Source organism: Callospermophilus lateralis, chromosome 1 (genome assembly GCF_048772815.1).
Source record: "Callospermophilus lateralis isolate mCalLat2 chromosome 1, mCalLat2.hap1, whole genome shotgun sequence".
NCBI lineage: Eukaryota > Metazoa > Chordata > Mammalia > Rodentia > Sciuridae > Callospermophilus > Callospermophilus lateralis.
Genome location: NC_135305.1, coordinates 23,649,029 through 23,670,035, shown reverse-complemented (window position 1 = coordinate 23,670,035; position 21,007 = coordinate 23,649,029). Strand labels below are relative to the sequence as shown.

At 41.5% G+C, this 21,007-nt stretch overlaps 1 protein-coding gene across 1 annotated transcript; it reads left to right on the top strand.

Annotated features, from left to right (window-relative positions):
• The first annotated feature begins 389 nt into the window (after nt 1-389).
• On the top strand, nt 390-19,826 carry Cpa2 (carboxypeptidase A2). Its single transcript, XM_076860489.2, has 11 exons — nt 390-454; nt 2,946-3,027; nt 3,696-3,830; nt 4,429-4,524; nt 6,127-6,228; nt 8,084-8,182; nt 9,516-9,626; nt 10,707-10,797; nt 12,376-12,575; nt 14,828-14,912; nt 19,639-19,826. The coding sequence occupies exons 1-11, from the start codon at nt 390-392 to the stop codon at nt 19,824-19,826; spliced, it is 1,254 nt and encodes a 417-aa protein (XP_076716604.2).
• Nucleotides 19,827-21,007: the final 1,181 nt, after the last annotated feature.

Below are 21,007 nucleotides of genomic sequence, written 5' to 3'. Positions count from 1 at the left end.
GCCCTTTTTTTTTTTTTTCTTTTGTCAGAGACCCAGAAAGGACTTTAACCTCTAGGTCTATTAATCTGGCTTCTATCACTGGGCAGAGCAAATGGCACTTTATGTTCTAAAACATAAATGTATGATTTGCCCTTGATATGCTCTGGCCAATTTTGTTTTCTTTCCATCGAAGTTTGTTATCTCATGCCAGGAATGGAAAAATGTACAGATTGGTGATATCACACTGGTGGGTGTCTACAACCTTGGAGATTTCACATGCAGGTGGGAATTTTACCATGTGGGAATTCACTTGGGTTCTCAGAGGGCCAACAGATTAGCCTCAGCTGTGCTCCCTATAAATAAAGTTCAGGAAGGACTCTGAATTCTGGAATCTGGGAAAAGGCTTGACCATGAGGTTGATCCTGTTATTTGGTGCCCTTTTTGGGCATGTCTACAGTCGAGAAACATTTGAGGGGTAAGTTTTGTTTTCTGGTGCTTATTTGAATTATATTACCTGATTCATGGAGTCTCTCATTGGATGATTACAGAATAATGGGTGTGTGTATGCAGTGTTTCCAGAGTTCTCTTAGATCAGGGTGGGAGGATAAGTGGGAAATATAGGAGAGGGTGATCAAAAATAGATAAAAGACATGAAAAGAAAAAAAGTGAAAACTATCAAAGTCAAACGAAAATTATAGAGATGGATCTCCAATAAATGAAATTTCATTTGGGAATAAAGAATAGCATTGCAACCCAGAACATGCACGCACAGCCCAGGGTGGTATGGTGTGTCTGGAGAACAAAGGAAAGGTCTAGGGATTTATCACGATGGAGAAACCTATGCAAGTGATTTTGAATGAAAGTTCATTGGTACTCTTGGTGCTTGTGTGAGCAGGCAAGTTCTGATTGGCAAGTGGAGGGAGTTAATATGTAAAGTTAGTCTTCTGGTCATAGTTGGCAGTTCTTTCATAACTGGCTAAGTAAAAGTAGGACAAGCAGTTTCATTGGATTGGTTCTGTGAGAGACATTCGGAGCACATGTCTGAGGCCTGTTTCCCTTTCTTTCCAGTACCCCAACTCTGTTTTATGAGGTCATTTTATGTGACAGGGATGACGCCATTTTGCATAATAATATTTCACAAAACAGAATACAAATAACCCTATTTCTCTGTGTCCTTACTCCTTTTCCCTACCAATGATCAGAAGGTGGAGATGATGGACAGCAGGACAGCAGGAGAGATCAGACCATGTGGCCCATTTGTCTCGGGGTCACAATAAGTGTCAAGACTACTCTCCTCCTTCCTTCCACTTCTCTGAGCTTCATTCTCTATGTCAGCTCTGGTCTTCCCTGATCTTCAGATTTAGAGTCTGGGTAGTGGAACCTCAGGAAGTGGGAAGGCCAGGCCTGTTGATTTCAGACAGACTTCTCTCTTAGCTGTAGGACTCACCCTTGCTCTGAAGTGCTTTGGTTCCACAATTCAATGAAGGACTTTGGGTAGAATTTTTTTTTTTTTTAAATATCTTTATTTTGTTTTTATGTGGTGCTGAGAATCGAACCCAGTACCTCATGAATGCTAGGCGAGCACGCTACCACTTGAGCCGCATCCCTAGCCCATGGGAAGAATTTTTGGAGAGTGTTTCAGGGAACTAATTAAGCAGTCAAATAAATTTGATCCAAGAAAGTAGATGGTCAAATACATTTGGGAATCAGAGGGTTAAACAAAGTATAAAATTCCTAGGAACTATGACTAAATTAGTGTGTATTATAAATCTTTAAGAGGGAATCAAGGTTGCAGCATGGACCCCAATGTTTAAAAAAAATCATCAATCTCCTCCCCACCCTTTTTTTTTTCCCCTGAGCAACTCAAAGGACTACTGTTCCTTAGAACACACACCAGGAAATGTTAGCCAAATGTATTATTTTTCCAAGCTCCTTCTCATATGAATGGAGGACTCCTGGGAGTCCATGCATTAACCCAAAGTAATGAGACTCAAATGGGAGAATTTTCAGACCATTTGTGGCAGATGGATACTTGGAGGCAGAAAAGCCTTAAAGAGCAAGCATTCTGTTGCTCATGTATTCCACTGGTGTTCATTGGAAATTGTATGGGGTTTGGTTTCAGAACTGGATTCTGGTCCCTTTCTGTGGCTCATTGTACCTGTTTGAATATTCTCCACAGAATAGAAAGTCAGCCAGCTTGAAGAAAGAGTTAAAGGAGGAAAAGACTTTGTCCCCAGAGAAAACCTATAAGAATCCAGCTCCTTTACCCAAACTCTTCTCTAAGAAGATGCTTTCTTGTTTTGGGGTTTCTCTTTTCTGCCACAATGTCCCTGATATCCTTTATTTGCCATTATAAGTGCTAGGTAAGTGGGTAAACAGAGACACTGTGATTTGTCTGGGTTCCAGTTTTCCCTAGCAATTTCCGGGTTTGGACCACATAAATCTGGTTTGGAGATGGAACCCTGATACTTTTTCCATTGCAAAAACTAAAACAAACAAACAAACAAAACCACCCCAAACCCAGTTTTACACAGATGTGAATTTGATTCCTCTCCCAAGCACTAAATTAATTATCCCAGGTTTTGTTTTGTTTTTAAACTTTTTTTTCTAAGAAAACAGGAACAAACAAAGATTAAAAGCCAATGCTTTATGGGCAGTAGGTGTTATTTGACAAATACTCATTAGCTAAAGGAAAGATAACGTTAATAGCAAACTTCGTGGTAGGAGCAGGTACCCCTTTTAATTATTATTTAGATAACGGTTCCTTGGAGGAAATAAAGCCATTCTATCACCACCTTATTCTGGGGATGTGAGTCACTATCCTATTTATTAGTTTCTCGGTTGGTAGAGTGATTATCGACTGTTGCATTCATCTCTTACGTGAAGAGGCTGACAGGAGCTAAAAGCAACAGGAAGCAGTGTCCAGGTTTTGCTTTTAAGTTTATGTCTATGTTAATACTTTTTAGAGACCAAGTTCTGGAGATTATCCCACGCAATGAAGAACAAATTAAAAATCTGGTGCAACTGGAGGCTGAAGAACATCTCCAGGTATTTGTTCCAGTGAGGGCTTTTGTTTATCAAAACGAATACTCTACAGTCAGATACAATGATTGACACCTATTTTGGACTGTATTTGACTCCTCTGACATAATGTGGGATGCTAACTCATGGAGCTGGGATTCCAAAAACCTGGGCACTAGTACCAACTACATGGCACTAGATAAGTCACCTACCTTTCCTGTGACTCATTTTGCCATTAAGAAAAATGGGGATAAACATACCATTCTTCTATCCCACAGGTATATTATAAGAAAGAAAAAATAAAATAAAATGTGATAGTAAAAACTTTGGAAAAGTTATTAAACACTTTTAATCATTAGTTCCCTTCTAAAATGATTTATAGTATCATGAAATGAATTGGATCACTTGAATGCCAGGTTGTTAAAAAAAAAAAAACTGCCATAGTTTTAAATAATCTTTTCCTTTGCCAGTTTTATTATCTAGCCATGCAGGGGAGGTGGGTAATATAACACATTTGCTGATGCTTGGATATCTAAAAACTCTTGTTGCCTTCACTCAGTGATTTCACAATGATTTGGATTTTGTGGGCTCAAGATAAACTAGGCAAACACATTGAAATCTATCAATGCGAAACTATCCATTTCCCCCGAGAATAACCCACTCATTTATTTGGCTTGTCCTTTTATCCCTTCTAGCTTGATTTTTGGAAATCACCCACCACCCCAGGAGAGACAGCCCATGTTCGGGTTCCCTTTGTCAGTGTACCTGCAGTCAAAGTTTTCTTGGAATCCCAGGGAATTACTTATTCCATCATGATCGAAGATGTTCAGGTAATTATGCCATAGACCAGATTTCTAGAGGCTTCCTGGTCCACATGAACTGAGGGCTCCCCTTCTTTTATCCTGGAGCCCTCTTGGCCAGGAAAGGCGCCTGTGGGTATCATTAGGATTTTCCAGCCATATGTGCTACCCCTGCAGGTTGGGTAGGGAGGCACTGTTTCTTTCCTTTTTGCGCCTGGCACAAGTGGAATATGGCAACAAAGAATTGAAGGGAAAGAGCCAAAGAGAAAATAAGCATAAATATGAAGGTGTTAATAAAATAGGGGAAATCAAGCTGCTATTCAATTAGCTTGTCATTAGAGGTTGACTCAGAAAGGTAGGATGAGCCTTAAGACTATAATTGTATGTCCTCCCCATATCCTCATCCTTTACGGGCAGGGTCAGGCTGACCCCTGCCTCATTAATGTCCCATCCCCTTTCAGAGTGCTGCCAGAATAGGGGAAAGGCATGAACCAGAGACATCATGTTGTGTAGAGCACAGGAAGAGGAAAGCTTGGCACTGGGAACTGAGTGTCATCATTTCCTTTACAATTATAAACTGAAATGCATTGCTACTAACTAAATCATAGGTAGAACTGGTTTATCTTAGGTTCTGTTGGACCAAGAGAATGAAGAAATGCTGCTTAATCGGAGAAGAGAACGAAATGGTAACTTCAACTTTGGGGCCTACCACACCTTGGAAGAGGTAGGTGTTTCAAAATGTTTTCATCCAAGTAATGGGCCACTCTCTTCTCTGATGATAAGGCCACTAATTCCCTGTAGTGATAAAATGACTTAGAAATTATCCTATTATTTTCCATCTTCTCCAAGTTTCCTTAGGTTTGTATCAGTGTCAGTGGTTTAATGCAGGATCTGAATTCCACCTGCCCATACCAACAACCACATAGTTATTTTGGAAGTGTTCAGAATGTTTTAAGTGAGCTCATGAATAGCTCTTTCATGATCTTCCCCTCAACAGACTTTTGCGGATTTCTGAGCCTCTGGAGAGTTGTGCTTTATGGCTGCCATCATTGATATAATCAGGGGCCACCTTGACACTTTTGAATTCCAGACAAAGGTGGGGGGGGTGGCCTCTCACCGTGCTCAGGGTTCCAAGGCTACATAGTAGTGACTTCTATGTAGTCTCTGAGGTCTTTCTTGAGTTTTGTTAGTCTGTTTCTCCATTTAGGTCACATGGTCACATGCTGGGTACCTGGGCAAGCTGCACTTATCTCTGTGACACGGAGTTCTTCTTGGGGTCCACAGGGATTTATCTGCACTGACTTACTTGGGAGTAGATGGGGGTAGAGAAGTTTGCAGTTGCAGGGTTAAAGGGTGAGGTGGAGAGTAGAAAAGATCCCGTGGAGGAAGTCTCAATCTGTAAATTAATTTTAAAATGCAAACAACTCTGGGGAAAAAAAATCCCCTAATTTATTTCATGGTAAAAGTGCTCTGACCTAAACTTACTTGAGGGTGAAATGTGACCTGAACTCACTTGCTTTGTTTCAGTGACAGAATTATTAATGCACTTTAATATGGAGCGACCTCACAAGTGTAATACATTATATGCTTGTTATTACCTTTCTAATGTTCTTCCCCTGCCCCAAGAAAAAAATATAGATAGATATAGATAAATAGCTGTATCTTAGTTTGATACGAAGAAGAAAAGGAGTGGAAGTAGCAAGATGCCTCTCTCCCCCTTTCCGGTGCGGCAAACAACAGCTGGAAGGACTGTTTTCATCCTAGTAACTTCTGGATGCACAGGTCTCAGTCCCAGCAATGAACGCAGGCTGGCTGCTGGAGAATGCATAGAATTTTAATGAGCCTGGAAAACAGGGGCTGGAGTGGTCGGTGTGTTGAGTCTGTCTGAGATCCACGCGTCCCATTGTTCCCAGGCCTGCACTAGCCCCGCTGCCTTTTGTAGCACCAGCCTCCACATTCATCCTTATGGATGCCACTATCATTTGTGTTCTTCTGCTAGTAAGGACGAGAAGCCTCCTGGCTGGAAAAGTTCCACCTGAGAGCTGAGTGGAGGAAAGCCACAGGCAAACCAGACAAGTGCCATTTTGTTTTGCACAAAACTGGAAAGAGCCGGTTCTGCTGCGGCAAAATGGCTTCTCTTTTTCTAGAATGACTCATCATCCCTGAGCTAGGATTCAAACGCCCCCGACCCCCCAGTGCAGTCGGCTGTGCTACCCTCTCCACTGTGCCCCGAGGGGATGGGCAGAGAGGGGCGAGAAAAGCCACTAATAGATGCATCCAAGTATTCATTTACAAGTGTTTTATTTATTCATTCGAACCATTTCAGATATCCCAAGAAATGGATAACCTCGTGGCTGAGCACCCTGGTCTAGTGAGCAAAGTGAATATTGGCTCTTCTTTTGAAAACCGGCCCATGAACGTGCTCAAGGTACCGGGGCAGCGGCGATTTTTGCTCCAGATGCTTCTAGAATCCCGCCCCTCCCACATCAGCCTGCAGAGCAGGTCTCTCTCTCTTTTTTTCTCCTAACCGGTCCTTGCTGGTTTTGAGCATCCACCCCCCACCCTCCTCAGCCCCCCTTTCTTTCTTTTTTCCTGCGCAAGCTGACGCAGGTCTGCAGGAGAGAATTAATGCTCGTGTCGGGTTAGATGCGCTCGCGGGGAAGCGGGCGGCGCGCGCCAATAGGAACCGAGGAGGGGGAGGTGGCGGCGCGGGGGACAGGGAGGGGGCTGGGGAGCATTCTGTAATTAATCAAGGTGGGAGTTCTTTGCCCTTTTCTCTTTTCCTTTTCTTATTTAAGCCATTTTTTTTTCTTTTTTAAACACCGAGTAATTGCCTGAACCGCATAAAAACAAAAACACAAAAAAACCAAAACGGCAGTTCCGCAGTACGCAAAAAGATGACATAATTAAATCTCAAAGGCGAAAGCCCTGAAAGAGTTTTTTTTTTTGATGATAGCTGAAAAATGTTCAGTTTTTACTGCAACTTGTTACTCCTGAAAGTCTTCGTAATAATGGTTTAAAGCTTTTGCACCTTGCCCTGAAAAAGAAAATTATTTCCCCAGACTTCCTAGAAAGAGTTGGTTGGGTGGAAGGGGCTAAATGTCACAACTCCCTGCTAAATTTGGAAACGTTATGGCTGGGAACCAACTGACTAACTGGGACAGATGGATTTCCCCAGAGCGGTTTTCCCAAAGCAGGCCTGGGAGGAGTGGTTTGCCTACTTTCGACGCGGGGTACTATTGCTAAAGTTTACTACCCTCCCTTTTTCGTTTTTCTACCCTGTGTCTCTAACTGGGTCAGGAAACCCCAGATTTCTCATCCGCCTTGGATATTCTTGGTCTTCCCTTTTCCAGGTGGTCCTGTTCAGCCTTTTTCAAAGTTCCCTGCTTTTTACACTTGAGCTCTTTGAAGGAAAAGTCACAGAACACTTTCAGCTAAAACTCTCGAAACCTGTGAAATGTAATTTTTGTAGTAAGGATTTGCATTTTTCATTTACCTTATCTGCTATGTTTAGGATGCTGCACAGAGATAGAAGTTGATGGTGCAAAAATAATCTTTTCCTTCCCATTTACTGATCCAATTGGCAAAGCCACTGTTCCAAATAAAACTAAGTCACTTAGATCATAAAATTTAAACTCTGGAAAGCACCTACAGAACCTGCCTGTCCTGATTTTATGAAGGACTCAAAAGGTTATCGTGAGCATTTTCATAATACAATCCTTGCATAAATTTGGAAAATAAAACAAAAGGAAAACAAAAATCCTTGTAATTCTACTTTCACAACTATGGTATAATAGCTATAAACATTTTTTTCCTATTTCTTTCTCTCTTTTCTTTCCTCTTTTCTCTCCCTCTCCCCTCCTTTTTTCTCATATGCATGTGTATGAACACACATATTTATATGAATTAGTCTTTTTAAAAATAAAATTATATACTATTCTGTAACCTGCTTTTTCCCCAATTTGAAACCTATGAACATATTTTCATGTCATTACGTTATCTGCAACTACGTTTTTACAAACATCAAGGGAGGAAGTCTAGACCCATCTTGTATTTAAGTTTATGTCAAAATAAAGCTACCAAAAAACTAAAACCAAACCCAAACAAAAAACCTTAAGTGAGAAGAGTTAATCCTCAGCACACTGTTTGCATCTCCTTCTCCTCTCTTAAGCACATCAATAACAGAAAGGGGACAAGAGAAGGAGGAGGTTGCAGGGGGAGCAGAGGGGACGAGGTGCTCATAGCGGCAGAGCCATTCACGTTGCCACTCGTGTGTTTTGCAGTTCAGCACCGGAGGAGACAAGCCAGCCATCTGGCTAGACGCTGGGATCCATGCTCGAGAGTGGGTTACACAAGCTACTGCACTGTGGATAGCAAATAAGGTCATTTTGCCTAAAATTCCTCACTTATTTTGATTTTCTGGGCTCGGGCCCACAAGCCAGTACACAATAGTCCCTGTGGTCCCTGCTTGAGTTATCCGCCAAGCACTTCTCTTGCCACATAGACAGGAAACAGACCCATCCAATCTTTTTTGATATTGCCCCATCCAGGGCCATGGCTTTGTGCCCCTGGGTCTGCTACTATACCCTCCTTAAAAGATACAGCAAACCGAGGGGATTCAAGGAGTGGGCAAGTAAGGGCCGGAGTCAAGTTTCAGCAAAAGAACAGATGAGAGAAAAATACTTTGCTGCTTCTTAAGGCTGAGGCTTGATGTGCTGGAGATATCTAAAATTGTGAAGGGGGCTCAGACAGAAAATAGAAACAGGTGTAAAATGAGTTGACTTTGACCTAGAGATCCAAATTGAAATTAGTTAAGGGTGTTTGGGTTTGTTCTGAAAATTTCCCAAATCTGATTTTGAAGCCAGGATGTAGCAATATCTCTCTTCCACATGTTTGTTGGCATGAGAGTCAGGACACGGGGCTGGGTGTGACCTAGTCTGGTATTTCTTAAGTAATTCAAAAATGACATGCTATAAATCAGAATGTTAATTCATGAGCAAAGGAAATCAATCCACATCAGATCATTCAAGCATGTGCAACCACGTGCATACCAATTGATACATTTTTCCCTTCAATTAAAATGCGGTTACCTTTAGGGTATTATGAAATGGATATTTAACAGTTGAATAATAATGCCTTAGGATGGCTGAGCACAGGAAATGAATAAATTTTAATCCCGCAGAAACTTCAACTCTACTGCAATTGATTGCAAGTAAAAATGTAATTCCCCAAATGAAATTTAACCGGTTCTCTGGATCTTTAACAAAGTTGCCACATATTTAAGTAATTTGATGTTGATCCTGAGTTCTTTTGGAATGCTATACTGTGTGAGGACTAAGGAATATTTAAATTTTTTTTTTTTTTTGGTTCATACCCACATAAGCCACATATACCATTGCTCACTGTTGCAACATGCATCACCAGAATTCATAGGAAGAATGCTGGTGCTTTTGAGGGAGAATGAGCACATGATAACTGACTTTTACTTAATTCAAGTAAATTATTTTGACCAGAAATTAAAATATAGACATGGGCATATTAAAACATATTAACACCACAGGAAACTGGGCTGCAGTAGACTTGGGAAAATTCTCATTGGTCAACAGTAGTCCTTAGGTTACATTTGTAAAAAACATTGCCTTAATATTCTGTCCTGAGTCCCCTGGTCAAAAGAGAGGGACTGTGAGGTTGATATGGCACTTGTTCTCTGCTCAGATTGCTTCTGATTATGGAAATGATCCATCCATCACCTCCATTTTGGACACCATGGACATCTTCCTGCTGCCAGTCACAAACCCCGATGGATATGTGTTCTCTCAAACCCAAGTAAGCCTGAACTTTTTTTCTTCTTCCACAAAGACTTTAAGGAGATGTGTAGGAACTTCAAAAACCAAATAAAAGTAATCTTTGTGTTCTCGACTTACTCTAAACAGAATGCCTAATCTCTCAGTAGTGGCCCTGAAAGGAGGCACAGAGAAGTGTTTATAATCACTTCTTATTCCAACACATGATGTCTTCACTTGTCGCCTCAGCCAGAGCCCATTTCAGCCGTTAGTCTGGGCTATTAGAGCTCAGTGTTCACCAGTGAGTCACCTAGGAGATTTGTTCCAATTATCTCTGCGTTTTTTTTTTTTTTTTTTTTTTTTTTTTTTGTGGTGGGATTGATAGAAAAGAGAAGGCGGATATTACCTGCTGACAATTAGATTGCCGTAAGATTTAGGTAGCAGTACAATGCATCCCAGCATTTTTACCATCTGTGGCAGAAATCCTCTGTAATATCACTAAAAGGAGTTTTGTAGGTTTTTCCCCCCTTGAAAATCTCATTACAAAACACCATTGTGGCAGTCGTGACCCCAGATACGTCCGAAATGAATCAGAGCCTCCAGTTTATTCTTGTAGCAAGCTGATGACGATGGTAGCGCTTTCAAAGAAACTCATCCTAGCAACTGGTCCTCATCCCTTGAGATATCGCAAGAATAAAGGGTTCCATGGGCTCGTCTAGGAAATGCCGCCCACTCTGTCCTTTTGAGTGGTGCATATACAACATGAAAGCATTAAAAATCCTTAAAAGTTCTGAAGTAAATTCACCAATTTAGCCCCATCTTTCCCCCAAATATTTGACCACAGAACTCTCTTTCCCTTGCTTTTTGTTGTGGTGGTGATTAGCATTGAATAAAACTAGTGTTTTATGGAACGTGGTTTGGCAGATGTTTATTTGAGGAGATGGGGGATTATTCCAGCGGAACTATTCCAACACCTCCGGGGCAAGAGAAGTGAGTGCGATTGCATAGAGACCCTCCTGGGAGGGCGCAGTGGGGATGAACTGCATTCTGAAGGGACCTTCTCATCAGGGTGAATGACCGGTTTTTCTTTTTTCTGTAATTCTTTTTGGGTCGGATTTTAAAGAATCGGATGTGGCGAAAGACCCGGTCCAAGGTCTCTGGAAGCCTGTGTGTCGGTGTAGACCCTAACCGAAACTGGGATGCAGGTTTTGGAGGTGAGCGCAGGGACATGCCCCCACGGATGGGTTAGATTGCTGTCTGGCTAACTAGCTGGTTTGCAGAGCTCTGCAGTGCGTCAGCCTGCTAAGCCCATTTAGGATTCAAGCCATTTAAAAACCTCTTTGAAAAACACTTTACTAAATTCCCTTCACAGGAGCGCAGTGCTGTCACAGTGCTCTGAGCAGCATTTAATATATTTTGTCTCACATCTTGGTTTTCCCACAAGCTGTAGCCCGGTTCAGCTTCCGAGCTGCCAGAACCAGACTTTGCACAATGGCGGGAGCTCAGGAAGCCCTGAACCAGCCACTAGAGGGGGTTAGGATCTATTCCGAGGAGAAGCATTACATCATCTATAGATGCTTCGAGAAGGAAAACTTAAAAAGAAGTACAAATAGGATTAAGACATTGATTTTCGAAATAGATTCAAAGTAAAATATTAGCTTGTTGCTGGCTTGCAGCTCTTATGTTTTGGAGTTCGGTGGCAGGCTGTTTGGGGCTCCTTTATGCTTTCAGGTACTGGTTAAACCTCCTTATGCTTTTGTAATCACAGAACTGAAATTTGTTTGGTTTCTCCTCAGGAGCCCACAATAACAGTGCAGTTAGGAGCTCTGTCTTTTTCTCAGTAGTATTCCTAACACCTAGCACAGAATTTGCCACATGGAAGGCAATCGTTAAATATTTGTAAAACAAATGAATTAATGAGAGGCATGGAATAGAGACAGGACCCGCTAGGGAATTGTGACAGCATATGGATGAGTTGCAACTTCATTCATCGCTTTTGCAATTTATTTATTCGTGTTTTTTTTTTTTTTTTTTTGCATAGGGGGAAAATAATCAAAGCACCAGACCCAAAATATTGAACAGTTCCCAGCATTTCAATGCCAGTGTTTTTCCTCCCTAAATGTTATTCTTATTAAATAATTTAAACTCAAGATGACGGAGGCTTGTTTACATTTCACCCATGTCACTTAGTCTGGGGAATCTCAACCCTTACCTGCTCTCTAAGAGATTCTTTAGCATTCAGAGCCCCTGCTGTGCCTGCCATAACCCCACCTCAGTGTTCTTGAGCAACTCTGGTTGCTGAGGGAGTCAAGGCCAAAGGTGGCCTTGTGGTCAAGCGTAGTTGTGATTTCCTCATGGCAGAAAGGGTGTCAGAGGCTTTTTTGCCTTTGTGGCTTTGTGACTTGGAAGTATAGATGCATAGAATCTTTTGCTCTTGGATTCTACAAATTGGAAAAGATCCCAGAAAAAGAACTTGCTAAAACTCCCACCCAATGCAGGAATTCCATCTATAATATTAAATCGAGCTTTTCTTCCAACAACTCCCACAGAGAGGAGATGATCTAATTTGATAGCTCTTTCTGCCATATAGAGGAACCATATTTTTTAAAGAAGAGATGTGTGCAGAATCTCCTCAGTTGGGCTTCCTGTCTATGCCCTTAGGAAACGTCTTGATCAAACATAATGATTCTGGTTTCCAGAGGAGAAACTTAGTGATGTGCGAGGTCCCTTCCTTCCTGTGGTGTTTTCATAAAGCTTATTGTCCTCACTGGGCTTCTCCTGCATCCCACCAGGACCTGGAGCCAGTAGCAGTCCTTGCTCCGATTCATACCATGGACCCAGGGCCAACTCTGAAGTTGAAGTGAAATCCATAGTGGACTTCATCAAGAATCATGGGGAATTCAAAGCCTTCATTACCCTCCATAGCTATTCGCAGCTGCTCATGTACCCTTATGGGTACAAATGTACCAAGTCAGATAACTTTGATGAACTGGTGAGTTTTTTTCAACTTCATTTTAGCTCAGCTACAACATCAGTTGTATGGACAAAAAAGTGTCAGTCATGAAGTTAGGCACCTAGGTGGAGGTGTACTAATGACAGGTTATGGAGATGATAGATGTTAAGTTCAGGAATTAAGAAGATTGTGATCAACCAAAGGTTTAGTTTCCTAAACTAAGTTTCCTTGCAAAATAGAATTCATGAAAATGTTGTTGCCTTAATCCAGATGAGCAGGAGCCTCATTTGACTGTGGATTATTAGGATGTGCTTTCTGTTGCCTACGGACAAAAAACACTTGGAGTTATTATTTATTTATTTATTTTAGTACTAGACATTGAACCCAGGGTTGCTTTACCACTGAGCTACATCCCCAGTCCTTTTTATTTTATTTTATTTTTTAAATCTTGAAACAGGGTTTCATAAGTTGCTGAAGGTCTTGCTAAGTTGCTGAGGCTGGTTTTGAACTTGTGATCCTCCTGCCTCAGGCTCCTGAGTTGTACCTGGCCAAAACCCATTTGAATTTAGATCTGAGGCTCTTGAAATGGTGAACAGATGCTCTATGCTAAGCAACCTTGCTCCCCAAATACTCTCCTAATACTTTTCTGGGACCTTTGACTTTATGACCTGTTATGATGATGCACTGAGTTTAAAACATTCATGCCCTAACTTGATTCCTTTTGTCATATTTCCTGTTTCAGGAATAAGCAAATTGGCGGCAGCCTTAGGTCAGATGGCGACATCTCAGGAGACTGTTTGCAATTGAGCAACAGCTATCCCATGCTGAAGAGAATGTGCAGATATTTCCAATTTGGCTTTCAGACTTGGTTTTTGAAACCCATATGTTAGGGATAAATCCAGAATTGGGACCTTTTGGACAAATTACCTTCAAATAGATTATTGTCAGCAGCCCCAGACAGAAATGGGATAGATTATTTCAATTTAGATATATCTCATTATATTCATCAGATATAACTCATATATTTCATCTCATTAGTTGGATTTTGACTCGATCAGGGTTTTGATGGTGACTCTTACCATTCAAAGTCAAGTCAGGAAAAAAGAGTGTCCAGGTTGGAAGGAATCTAGGATGAACTTTTAATCCATGTAGATAACCTTAAATTATCCAAACCTGGTCCTCAAATGTCTACCAGATAGTCTTCTAGTCTACACTTAGATGACTTCCTGCCTCTAAGGGGGCTGATTCCATGTTGCAAGCCGGTTTGATAGTTAAAGTTCTTCCTCGTAGGGAAGGAAAACCTTCTTCCTCTGTTTTCCCCCTACCAGCCCTGGTTTATCATTTGGCTTTATTGAGCAAGTTTATTTCCCTTTGGAATGTGAATCCATTAATTACTTCAAGACCACTGACCTTCTTCTCTTAGGTCTTTAAGATAGGGATAACCTCCAAAATAATATCAGTTCCATTAAGCACTCACAATATGGGCCCAGGTTCTCTTACCATTCTTATTACAGTTTTCTTAACATACTTTGGTTTGTCTGTGTTCTTCAAGGTAGGTCCTAGAAATGAATGTGAACTCATGTTGCAGGTTAACCAGTGCAGAGCAGAGCATGGCCGGAACTGCCGTCATCTGGACCGTGCACTCTGCTAATGCAGTTGAGGGTCACATTAGTTTTTTGGCAGTAACACCGTGCAGTTGACTCATGTTGGGCTCATTGACAGCTGAAACCCCCAGGCTCTCCCAGGCTTCAGCTGAGCCAGGTTTCCCCCATCTGGTAATTGTACAGTTGTTTTCCTGGACCCAAGTTCAAGACCTTACATTTATCCTTAGCAAGGACAGTAAAGCCTCAATCAGTCAAAATTGGAACCCTCAAGTAACGGAAAATATTTTGCTGAGCTCTACTTCTTGGAAAAAGAGACAATCACAGGGAAATAAGCCAATGTAGAGATCCAGTAAGAAAAAACCCAACTTTCTGGGTACATTCTGGGGTCAGTATACATTTTATTTAGTTCCCTTACATGTACCCTGTTTCCATCCACACTTCTGAACAGGGTGAATAGTGGCAAAATAATGAACCGTGGAATATTGCAAAAACCTAGATGACCAAGTAAACAATGAAGGTCTTCATGTTGTATTTCAAAGCCAATAGAAGTATGCTTGTGCTCACTTCTCAATGAAAAATGGTTGAAACAAAAAAGAACTCCCTGGTCTATATTCTGCTATTGGGCAACCAATTTCCAAGGTTGCAAGTGTTATCCAGTCACCTTTATTTGGTTTTATCAATATACAGGATGAACTGGCCCAAAAGGCTGCCCAGTCTGTGACAAGCCTGCATGGCACCAAGTATAAAGTGGGACCAATATGCTCAGTCATCTGTAAGTATCTGTTGTGCTGGAAGTTATTATAAATGACCCACTAAGATGGCAGACACCACATGAGCTTGGGTCAAAGCTCTTAAATGCCTTGATGTGAAAGGGGTAGGACTTCATGCATAGAACCCAACCTTATCCAGTTTCCTTCAGTAAGTCTGGTCTCCTCCATGAGATACTTACTATGTAATATCTAGAATGAAGAACTTTCTAAGATCTGAGTTTTTTTGCACCCTCCTACACTGTTCAGTTCCTTACAGCTCACTCTTATGCAGGATGAGGCAGAACACAGCAGCAATGTAGAGACCCGGAGTGATGGTGAACAGGAAATAGGGACATCTGCCCCAGGGGAACAGGAAGAGTTCCCAAACTAGAGCCATCTACTGAGGATGGACAGGATTTGGGAAGTAAAGCAACTCTTGTTGCTTATTGGATGTGGAGGGTTTCTCACTAAAGGTCATTGAATGGCACCCAAGAGGGTAAAAGGAGGTGGGGTGGGGCTAGAAAGATCACATTATTCAATTGTCGACATGTCGAGCTTGCATAGTTGTAGGGGATTCAGGTGGAACAATCCTGGATAACATGGCCCTGTGATTCTTGAGAGAGAGAGAGAGAGGTGTGGATATTTGGGAAGGGTTGGCATAGAAAGCATGGTTAGAAGAGGAAAACAGAGATAGTTGGAGTGGAAAGAGAGCTGAGAGGAGTAGGGGAGCAAGGTTTGAGGCAGCAGGAAGACCAGGCAGAGAGGCTGAGAATCCTAGATTTCAGAAACCAGGGAAGGAGCAAGCAGAGGAGGCAGTGGTTGAAATGAAAAAGGCCATGAAAAGGTCAATGTAGATGAAGACAGAACATTTTCCATTGAATTTTCATCACTAGTTTATTGGTGACCTTAACCAGAGCAGTCTCCGAAGAATGGGTGAGAAGGGGAGAGAGAGAGAGAGAGAGAGAGAGAGAGAGAGAGAGAATGGAAGGCTCCCCCCCCCCCCCCCCCCCGCTCAGACAAGAAGTATATTTATTGACTGTGGGGAAAGAACCAATAGAGAAGGAAAGGTGGAAGACACAGGAGGGAGAAGAAATGACTTATGCAGAATGATTGCAGAGGAGGGGTAAGAACGGGTAACCAGAGGCAGCCCAGGTGGTCCATCAGGCTGGAGCAAGAGGAACAGCTACAGCCATAGGATGGGATGGGGATCTGCAGGAAGGCTCACTTGCTACTTGTGAGTTTTTAATTTTTTTTCAACACTGGAAATACATCTTTAGTCTAACCATGGTGCTTTCAGTGGGAGTTTTGGAGAGCAAAAGGGTGATATTTACTATATTCAGAGCCCTTCATGGAAATGCAGAAACTAATGATCTGATAATATTACATGCCATGAAAGCTTCTCTCTTTTTTGGTACTAAGGATGGAATCCAGCAGTGGTTTACCACTGAAGTATATGCCCAGCCTTTTATGTGTTTTATTTTGAGACAGGGTCTTGCTAAGTTGCTTAGGACCTTGCTAAGTTGTCGAGGCTGGCTTTGAATTTGCAATCTTCTTACTTTAGTCTACTGAGTCCCTGGGATTACAGGCATGTGCCACCATGCCCGGTGAAAGCTTCTCTTTTTTGAGTATTTTGAAATTTTTCTTTGTGATTTATGATACATTTAAGAAACTTTAATGATCTTTTTTTTTTTTTGTCAATCAAATGTATTTATCTAGTTAGAATCCATGTCTGCTGTATTTTGTATTCAGCTATTTAAAGTTAGTATCATTTCCTATAGAATTTTATGTATTTCCATTCTAGATATTTCTTATTCCACTATATGGCTAAATCCTGGCTACTGGGCCCTTGAATTGTTTTAATATTTTTTGTCAAATAGTGTTACCATGAACCTGTTTTTTTTTTTTTTTTAATTCTTTTTGTTATTAGATGATCTTTTGGGGACATTCCTGAAGCAAGATTATCAAATCAAACAGAATGAAAAGCTTTGGAGCATGTGTGTGTGTGTGTGTGTGTGTGTGTGTGTGTGTGTATTAGGCTGTGTTCTGTGAAGACTGATTTGCAAAAGTTGCTGATACTTTTTTATGGAGACAGGATCTCATTACATTGCGCTGACTGATCTCCATCTCCTGGCTCAGTGACCCTTCTGCCTCAGCCTTCCAAGTAGCTAAGACTGCAGCCACATACCACCATGCCTGACTTGCTGAGACCTCTTTTAACCATGTGGGCTTGTCCCGACCTTTATCAGGGCCATCTCCAAGGACGAGAGCCCTCTGAGTGGTGGCAATGGGCACAGAGAAGTGGACCTAGCTTGAGATGATGATGGCAGCTTAAGGCTGAGGAGCACATACCTTCGTCTGGTTGGCAGCCTCTGAATGAATGAAGGCTGGAGTTTGGAATGTCAGCAGAAGGACATTGTGTACCCCTGAAACCTCCTCCTGAATCTTAGCCATTTTATTATAAGGAATATACTTTGTCTGGAAGTATTTACAAATAATGTAGAATTTGAAGGCTGAGGTTTAGTGTACTTTCTTTCTTGGTGAGGACACAGATATTGAAGACGTTTCTGATAAGCAAATATCAGACAAATGTAGGTTTGCTGTGTGATCTTTGGAGATTGGATCATCATTAATGCAAGTTCTAGCTGCAAATTTGTCCAGAGCTGACTGTATTATCCTGCTTCTTCATACCTTGGACAAGCCCTGCCTCTAAGAACCAGTCCCAGTTAGGTTCTTCTTGCCTCCTGCCTAGGTTCACTTCTGACCTGAAACATCTGCTTCTCTCCATCTAGGAGGTGACTTCATGTCTGTTCTGGGTGAGAAAATTCCTGGGTAGCTTCCCACCTGGAAAGGGCTTTGAAGAGTTGTGCTGTGATTAGTGCTTGGTCCAGGAGAAGGTATCCTTGAGTTATTTCCCAGGGAGGTGTAGGGGGAAAAGCACAGCCAGAAGAAGCCTGGATCTGAGTTAAAACTTTGGAACCAAGTCACCTTGGGCTAGTCACTCACCCTCTCTTGGTTTTTTAATCTGTGAAATGGATTGTCAAGAGGCTCAAAAGATAATATATAGAATTAAATATTCACCAACTCTAAAGCAGCCACCTACTATCCTCCAGATGCCTTTGATCCTTAATGTGGTCTAAGTTGACAAGATCCTAGTCATTTATTGATAATGCTTGTTATGACTGACATTTATTGGATGCCTATTCTACCTACATTATAACTCATCTGAACCTCAATTTCCTCATCTGTACAATGGGTACAATGCTAGTAACTACTTCAGGACTAAGGTATAGATTAAATAAGACAATTTAACACCCTAACACATTTAGTGAGCACTCAGTGTTGTAATTATAGCCTTTACATTATTACATTTAATTCTTACTGCCCTGTGAAATACATAGTATATCATCTTTATTTGACAGATGAAGCATCTTGGCCTTAGGTCACCAGCTAATCATTGAGGGTTAGTAATCAATCTGAAACTAATACTCTATCCTCCATGGACCCCTTATGGGATGACTGTATCATATAGCCACATCAGAGGTATATGTTAGTAATGGGTACCCTGGGAAGAATCAGCCAAGCCAGCAACCATTAAGTATTTGTTATTCATCAGGCGCTATACTAGCTGTTGTGGCTGACAAATGTACAAGAATTTCTCAGAATTACAGGTTGAACATCCCTAATCTGAAAATCCAAAATCTGGGATGTCCCAAAATCAAAAACTTTTTGAACATTAACCTGATGCCACAAGTGGAAAATTCCACACCTGACCTCATGTGACAGATTTTAGTCACAAGGCAGGTACACTAAAAATATTATATAAAATGATCATTAAGTTATATGTGTGAGATATATATGCAACAAGTGAATTTTGTGTTTAGACTTGGGCCTCATCTCTAAGATAACCTCATTACATATATGAAATATTCCAAAATCCAAAATCTAAAACACTTCTGATCCCAAGCATTTTGGATAAGGAATGTTCAACTTGGCAATTCACAATATTAACCTCTAGTCCCACTCTTTCCTGGTACAATTTCCCTGATGTTCCCAGTCCTGTTTTAGGGCTGGGGGGCTTCCTTCATCTTTGCCACAACCATGTCCTCCATTTGTCCTCTACTTGCCCTCCCTGGGCGGGGCTTCAGGAACAGCCCATTGCTCAGTTGTACCGAGTCTGATTGCCTTGAATCTTCCTAGGCTCATGCCATCTGCCTTCATCATCTGTCACGTCAGTGGCCACACATGTTTCAGGTGCACATGACTGTACTGACTTAGCCCATCAGCAGGGAGGCTGCACATATGATTTCACACTGGAGCAGAGCCTGCTCCCTCCTTATGCTGAGAGTCTCGTAAGGACAGGGACCAAATCTCTTACTCCATAACTCCTGCTCTACCACTACAGGAAACAATGCCTGTACCTTCTAGAGAAGGAAGTGGTGTGGCCTCCCTAACCTGGGGAAGATGCCAATTAGGGCATCAGGCAAGATTCCAAATGGGTGGGTAAAACCAGAGGCTCCTAAGAACACCAGAGGAAGACTAAGTACAGTGTTCATTGGAATAACACCTTTTGCTTTTCAAAGTATTCTTGTGTATTCTGTAGGCATGAGCCTCTGCTGAACTATGCCTGCTCCTGCAACCCATGCATATGGGGGTCTGATTTACCTTTGATCATGGTGGAACTGAATATAGAGGTTATGTAGAGGTCAGTGGGAATAGCATAACCAGTCCTTATTCTTATTTGCCCTTTAGACCAAGCCAGTGGCGGAAGCATTGACTGGTCCTATGACTCTGGCATCAAATACTCATTTGCCTTTGAACTGAGAGACACAGGCCGCTATGGTTTCCTCCTGCCGGCCAAGCAGATCTTGCCCACAGCTGAAGAGACCTGGCTTGGCTTGAAGACAATCATAGAGCACGTGCGAGACCACCCATATTAGGGAATTGTGGAATAGACAAACACCATTAAAATCTCTTTGGTTTAAAGCAAAATTGGGTTGTGACCATTCCTTTTTCTAATACTAATGTAGGTGCTTCATTTCTTCAATTTCTTTCTTTCTTTTTTCTTTTCTTTTTTGCAGGCCTGGGGGTCAAACCCAGGGCCTTGCACATGCTAGGCAAGTGCTGTACCAGTGGCCACATCCTCAGCACCCATTTCTTCAGTTTTCTCTGCCCTAAAAACACAGCAATCCACTACACTGTAAGCACCTTGCCTTTGTCTTTTTCTTTAATTTATCCTAAGAGAAATCTTCCAAACATCCTTTAAGTTTTTTTATTAGTTATATATAACATAAAATTTAGTTATTATTATTATTATTATTTAAATGTTTTTATTAGTTATTGATGGGCCTTTATTTAGTTCTTTGTTTTATGTGGTGCTGAAAATCGAACCCAGCGCCTCACACATGCTAGGCAAGTGCTCTACCACTGAGCCACAACCCCAGCCCCTGATTATTATTTTTTTTAAATATTTTTTTTAGTTGTAGGTGGACACAGTACCTTTTTATTTTATTTATGTGGTACTGAGAATCGAACCCAGGGCCTCACACATGCAAGACAAGTGCTCTACCGCTGAGCCCCAGCCCCAAGTTTTGATTATTTTTAAGGTACAATTCTGTGGCACTAAGTACATTTACAATATTATTCCACTGTCACTGCCGTCCATCTCCAGAAATTTTTTATTATCCCAGACTGAAGCTCTGTTCTTAAACAGTGGCTCCCCATTAGCCTCTCTTTTCAGCCCCTCATGACCATTATTTTACTTTCTGTCTTTATAAATTTGTCTATTCTAGGAATCTCCTCACATTCAGTTTGTAAGGACAAATCACAGTATTTTTCCTCGTGTGTCTGTCTTATTTCACTAAGTTTTTAAGGTTCATCTGTGTCTTAGCATGTATCAACCCCTCATTTCAGAGGCTAGCAGCAGACTTTAGAGCTCAGTTTTTCAACAAATACTAATTAAGCAACTACAAAACGCCAGGCATCGTGCTAGGTGCATGTACATTCCCATTTCTGGCATGCTGTTTTATAAAAACCGATAGGACCCAAAGCCATGACACTCCTTTCCTTCTTTCCCATTGCCCCATCAAGTTTGGGTCTCAACTTCCACACAATTTCTTTT

What these genes read in the sequence shown, in the direction of transcription:
- Cpa2 (XM_076860489.2), top strand. Translation starts at nt 390, where the DNA reads ATGAGGTTGATCCTGTTATTTGGTGCCCTTTTTGGGCATGTCTACAGT. An exon ending in CCTACCACACCTTGGAAGAG is followed by an intron (nt 4,525 to 6,126) that starts GTAGGTGTTTCA and finishes GAACCATTTCAG; the next exon opens with ATATCCCAAGAAATGGATAA. An exon ending in ATGTGTTCTCTCAAACCCAA is followed by an intron (nt 9,627 to 10,706) that starts GTAAGCCTGAAC and finishes CGGATTTTAAAG; the next exon opens with AATCGGATGTGGCGAAAGAC.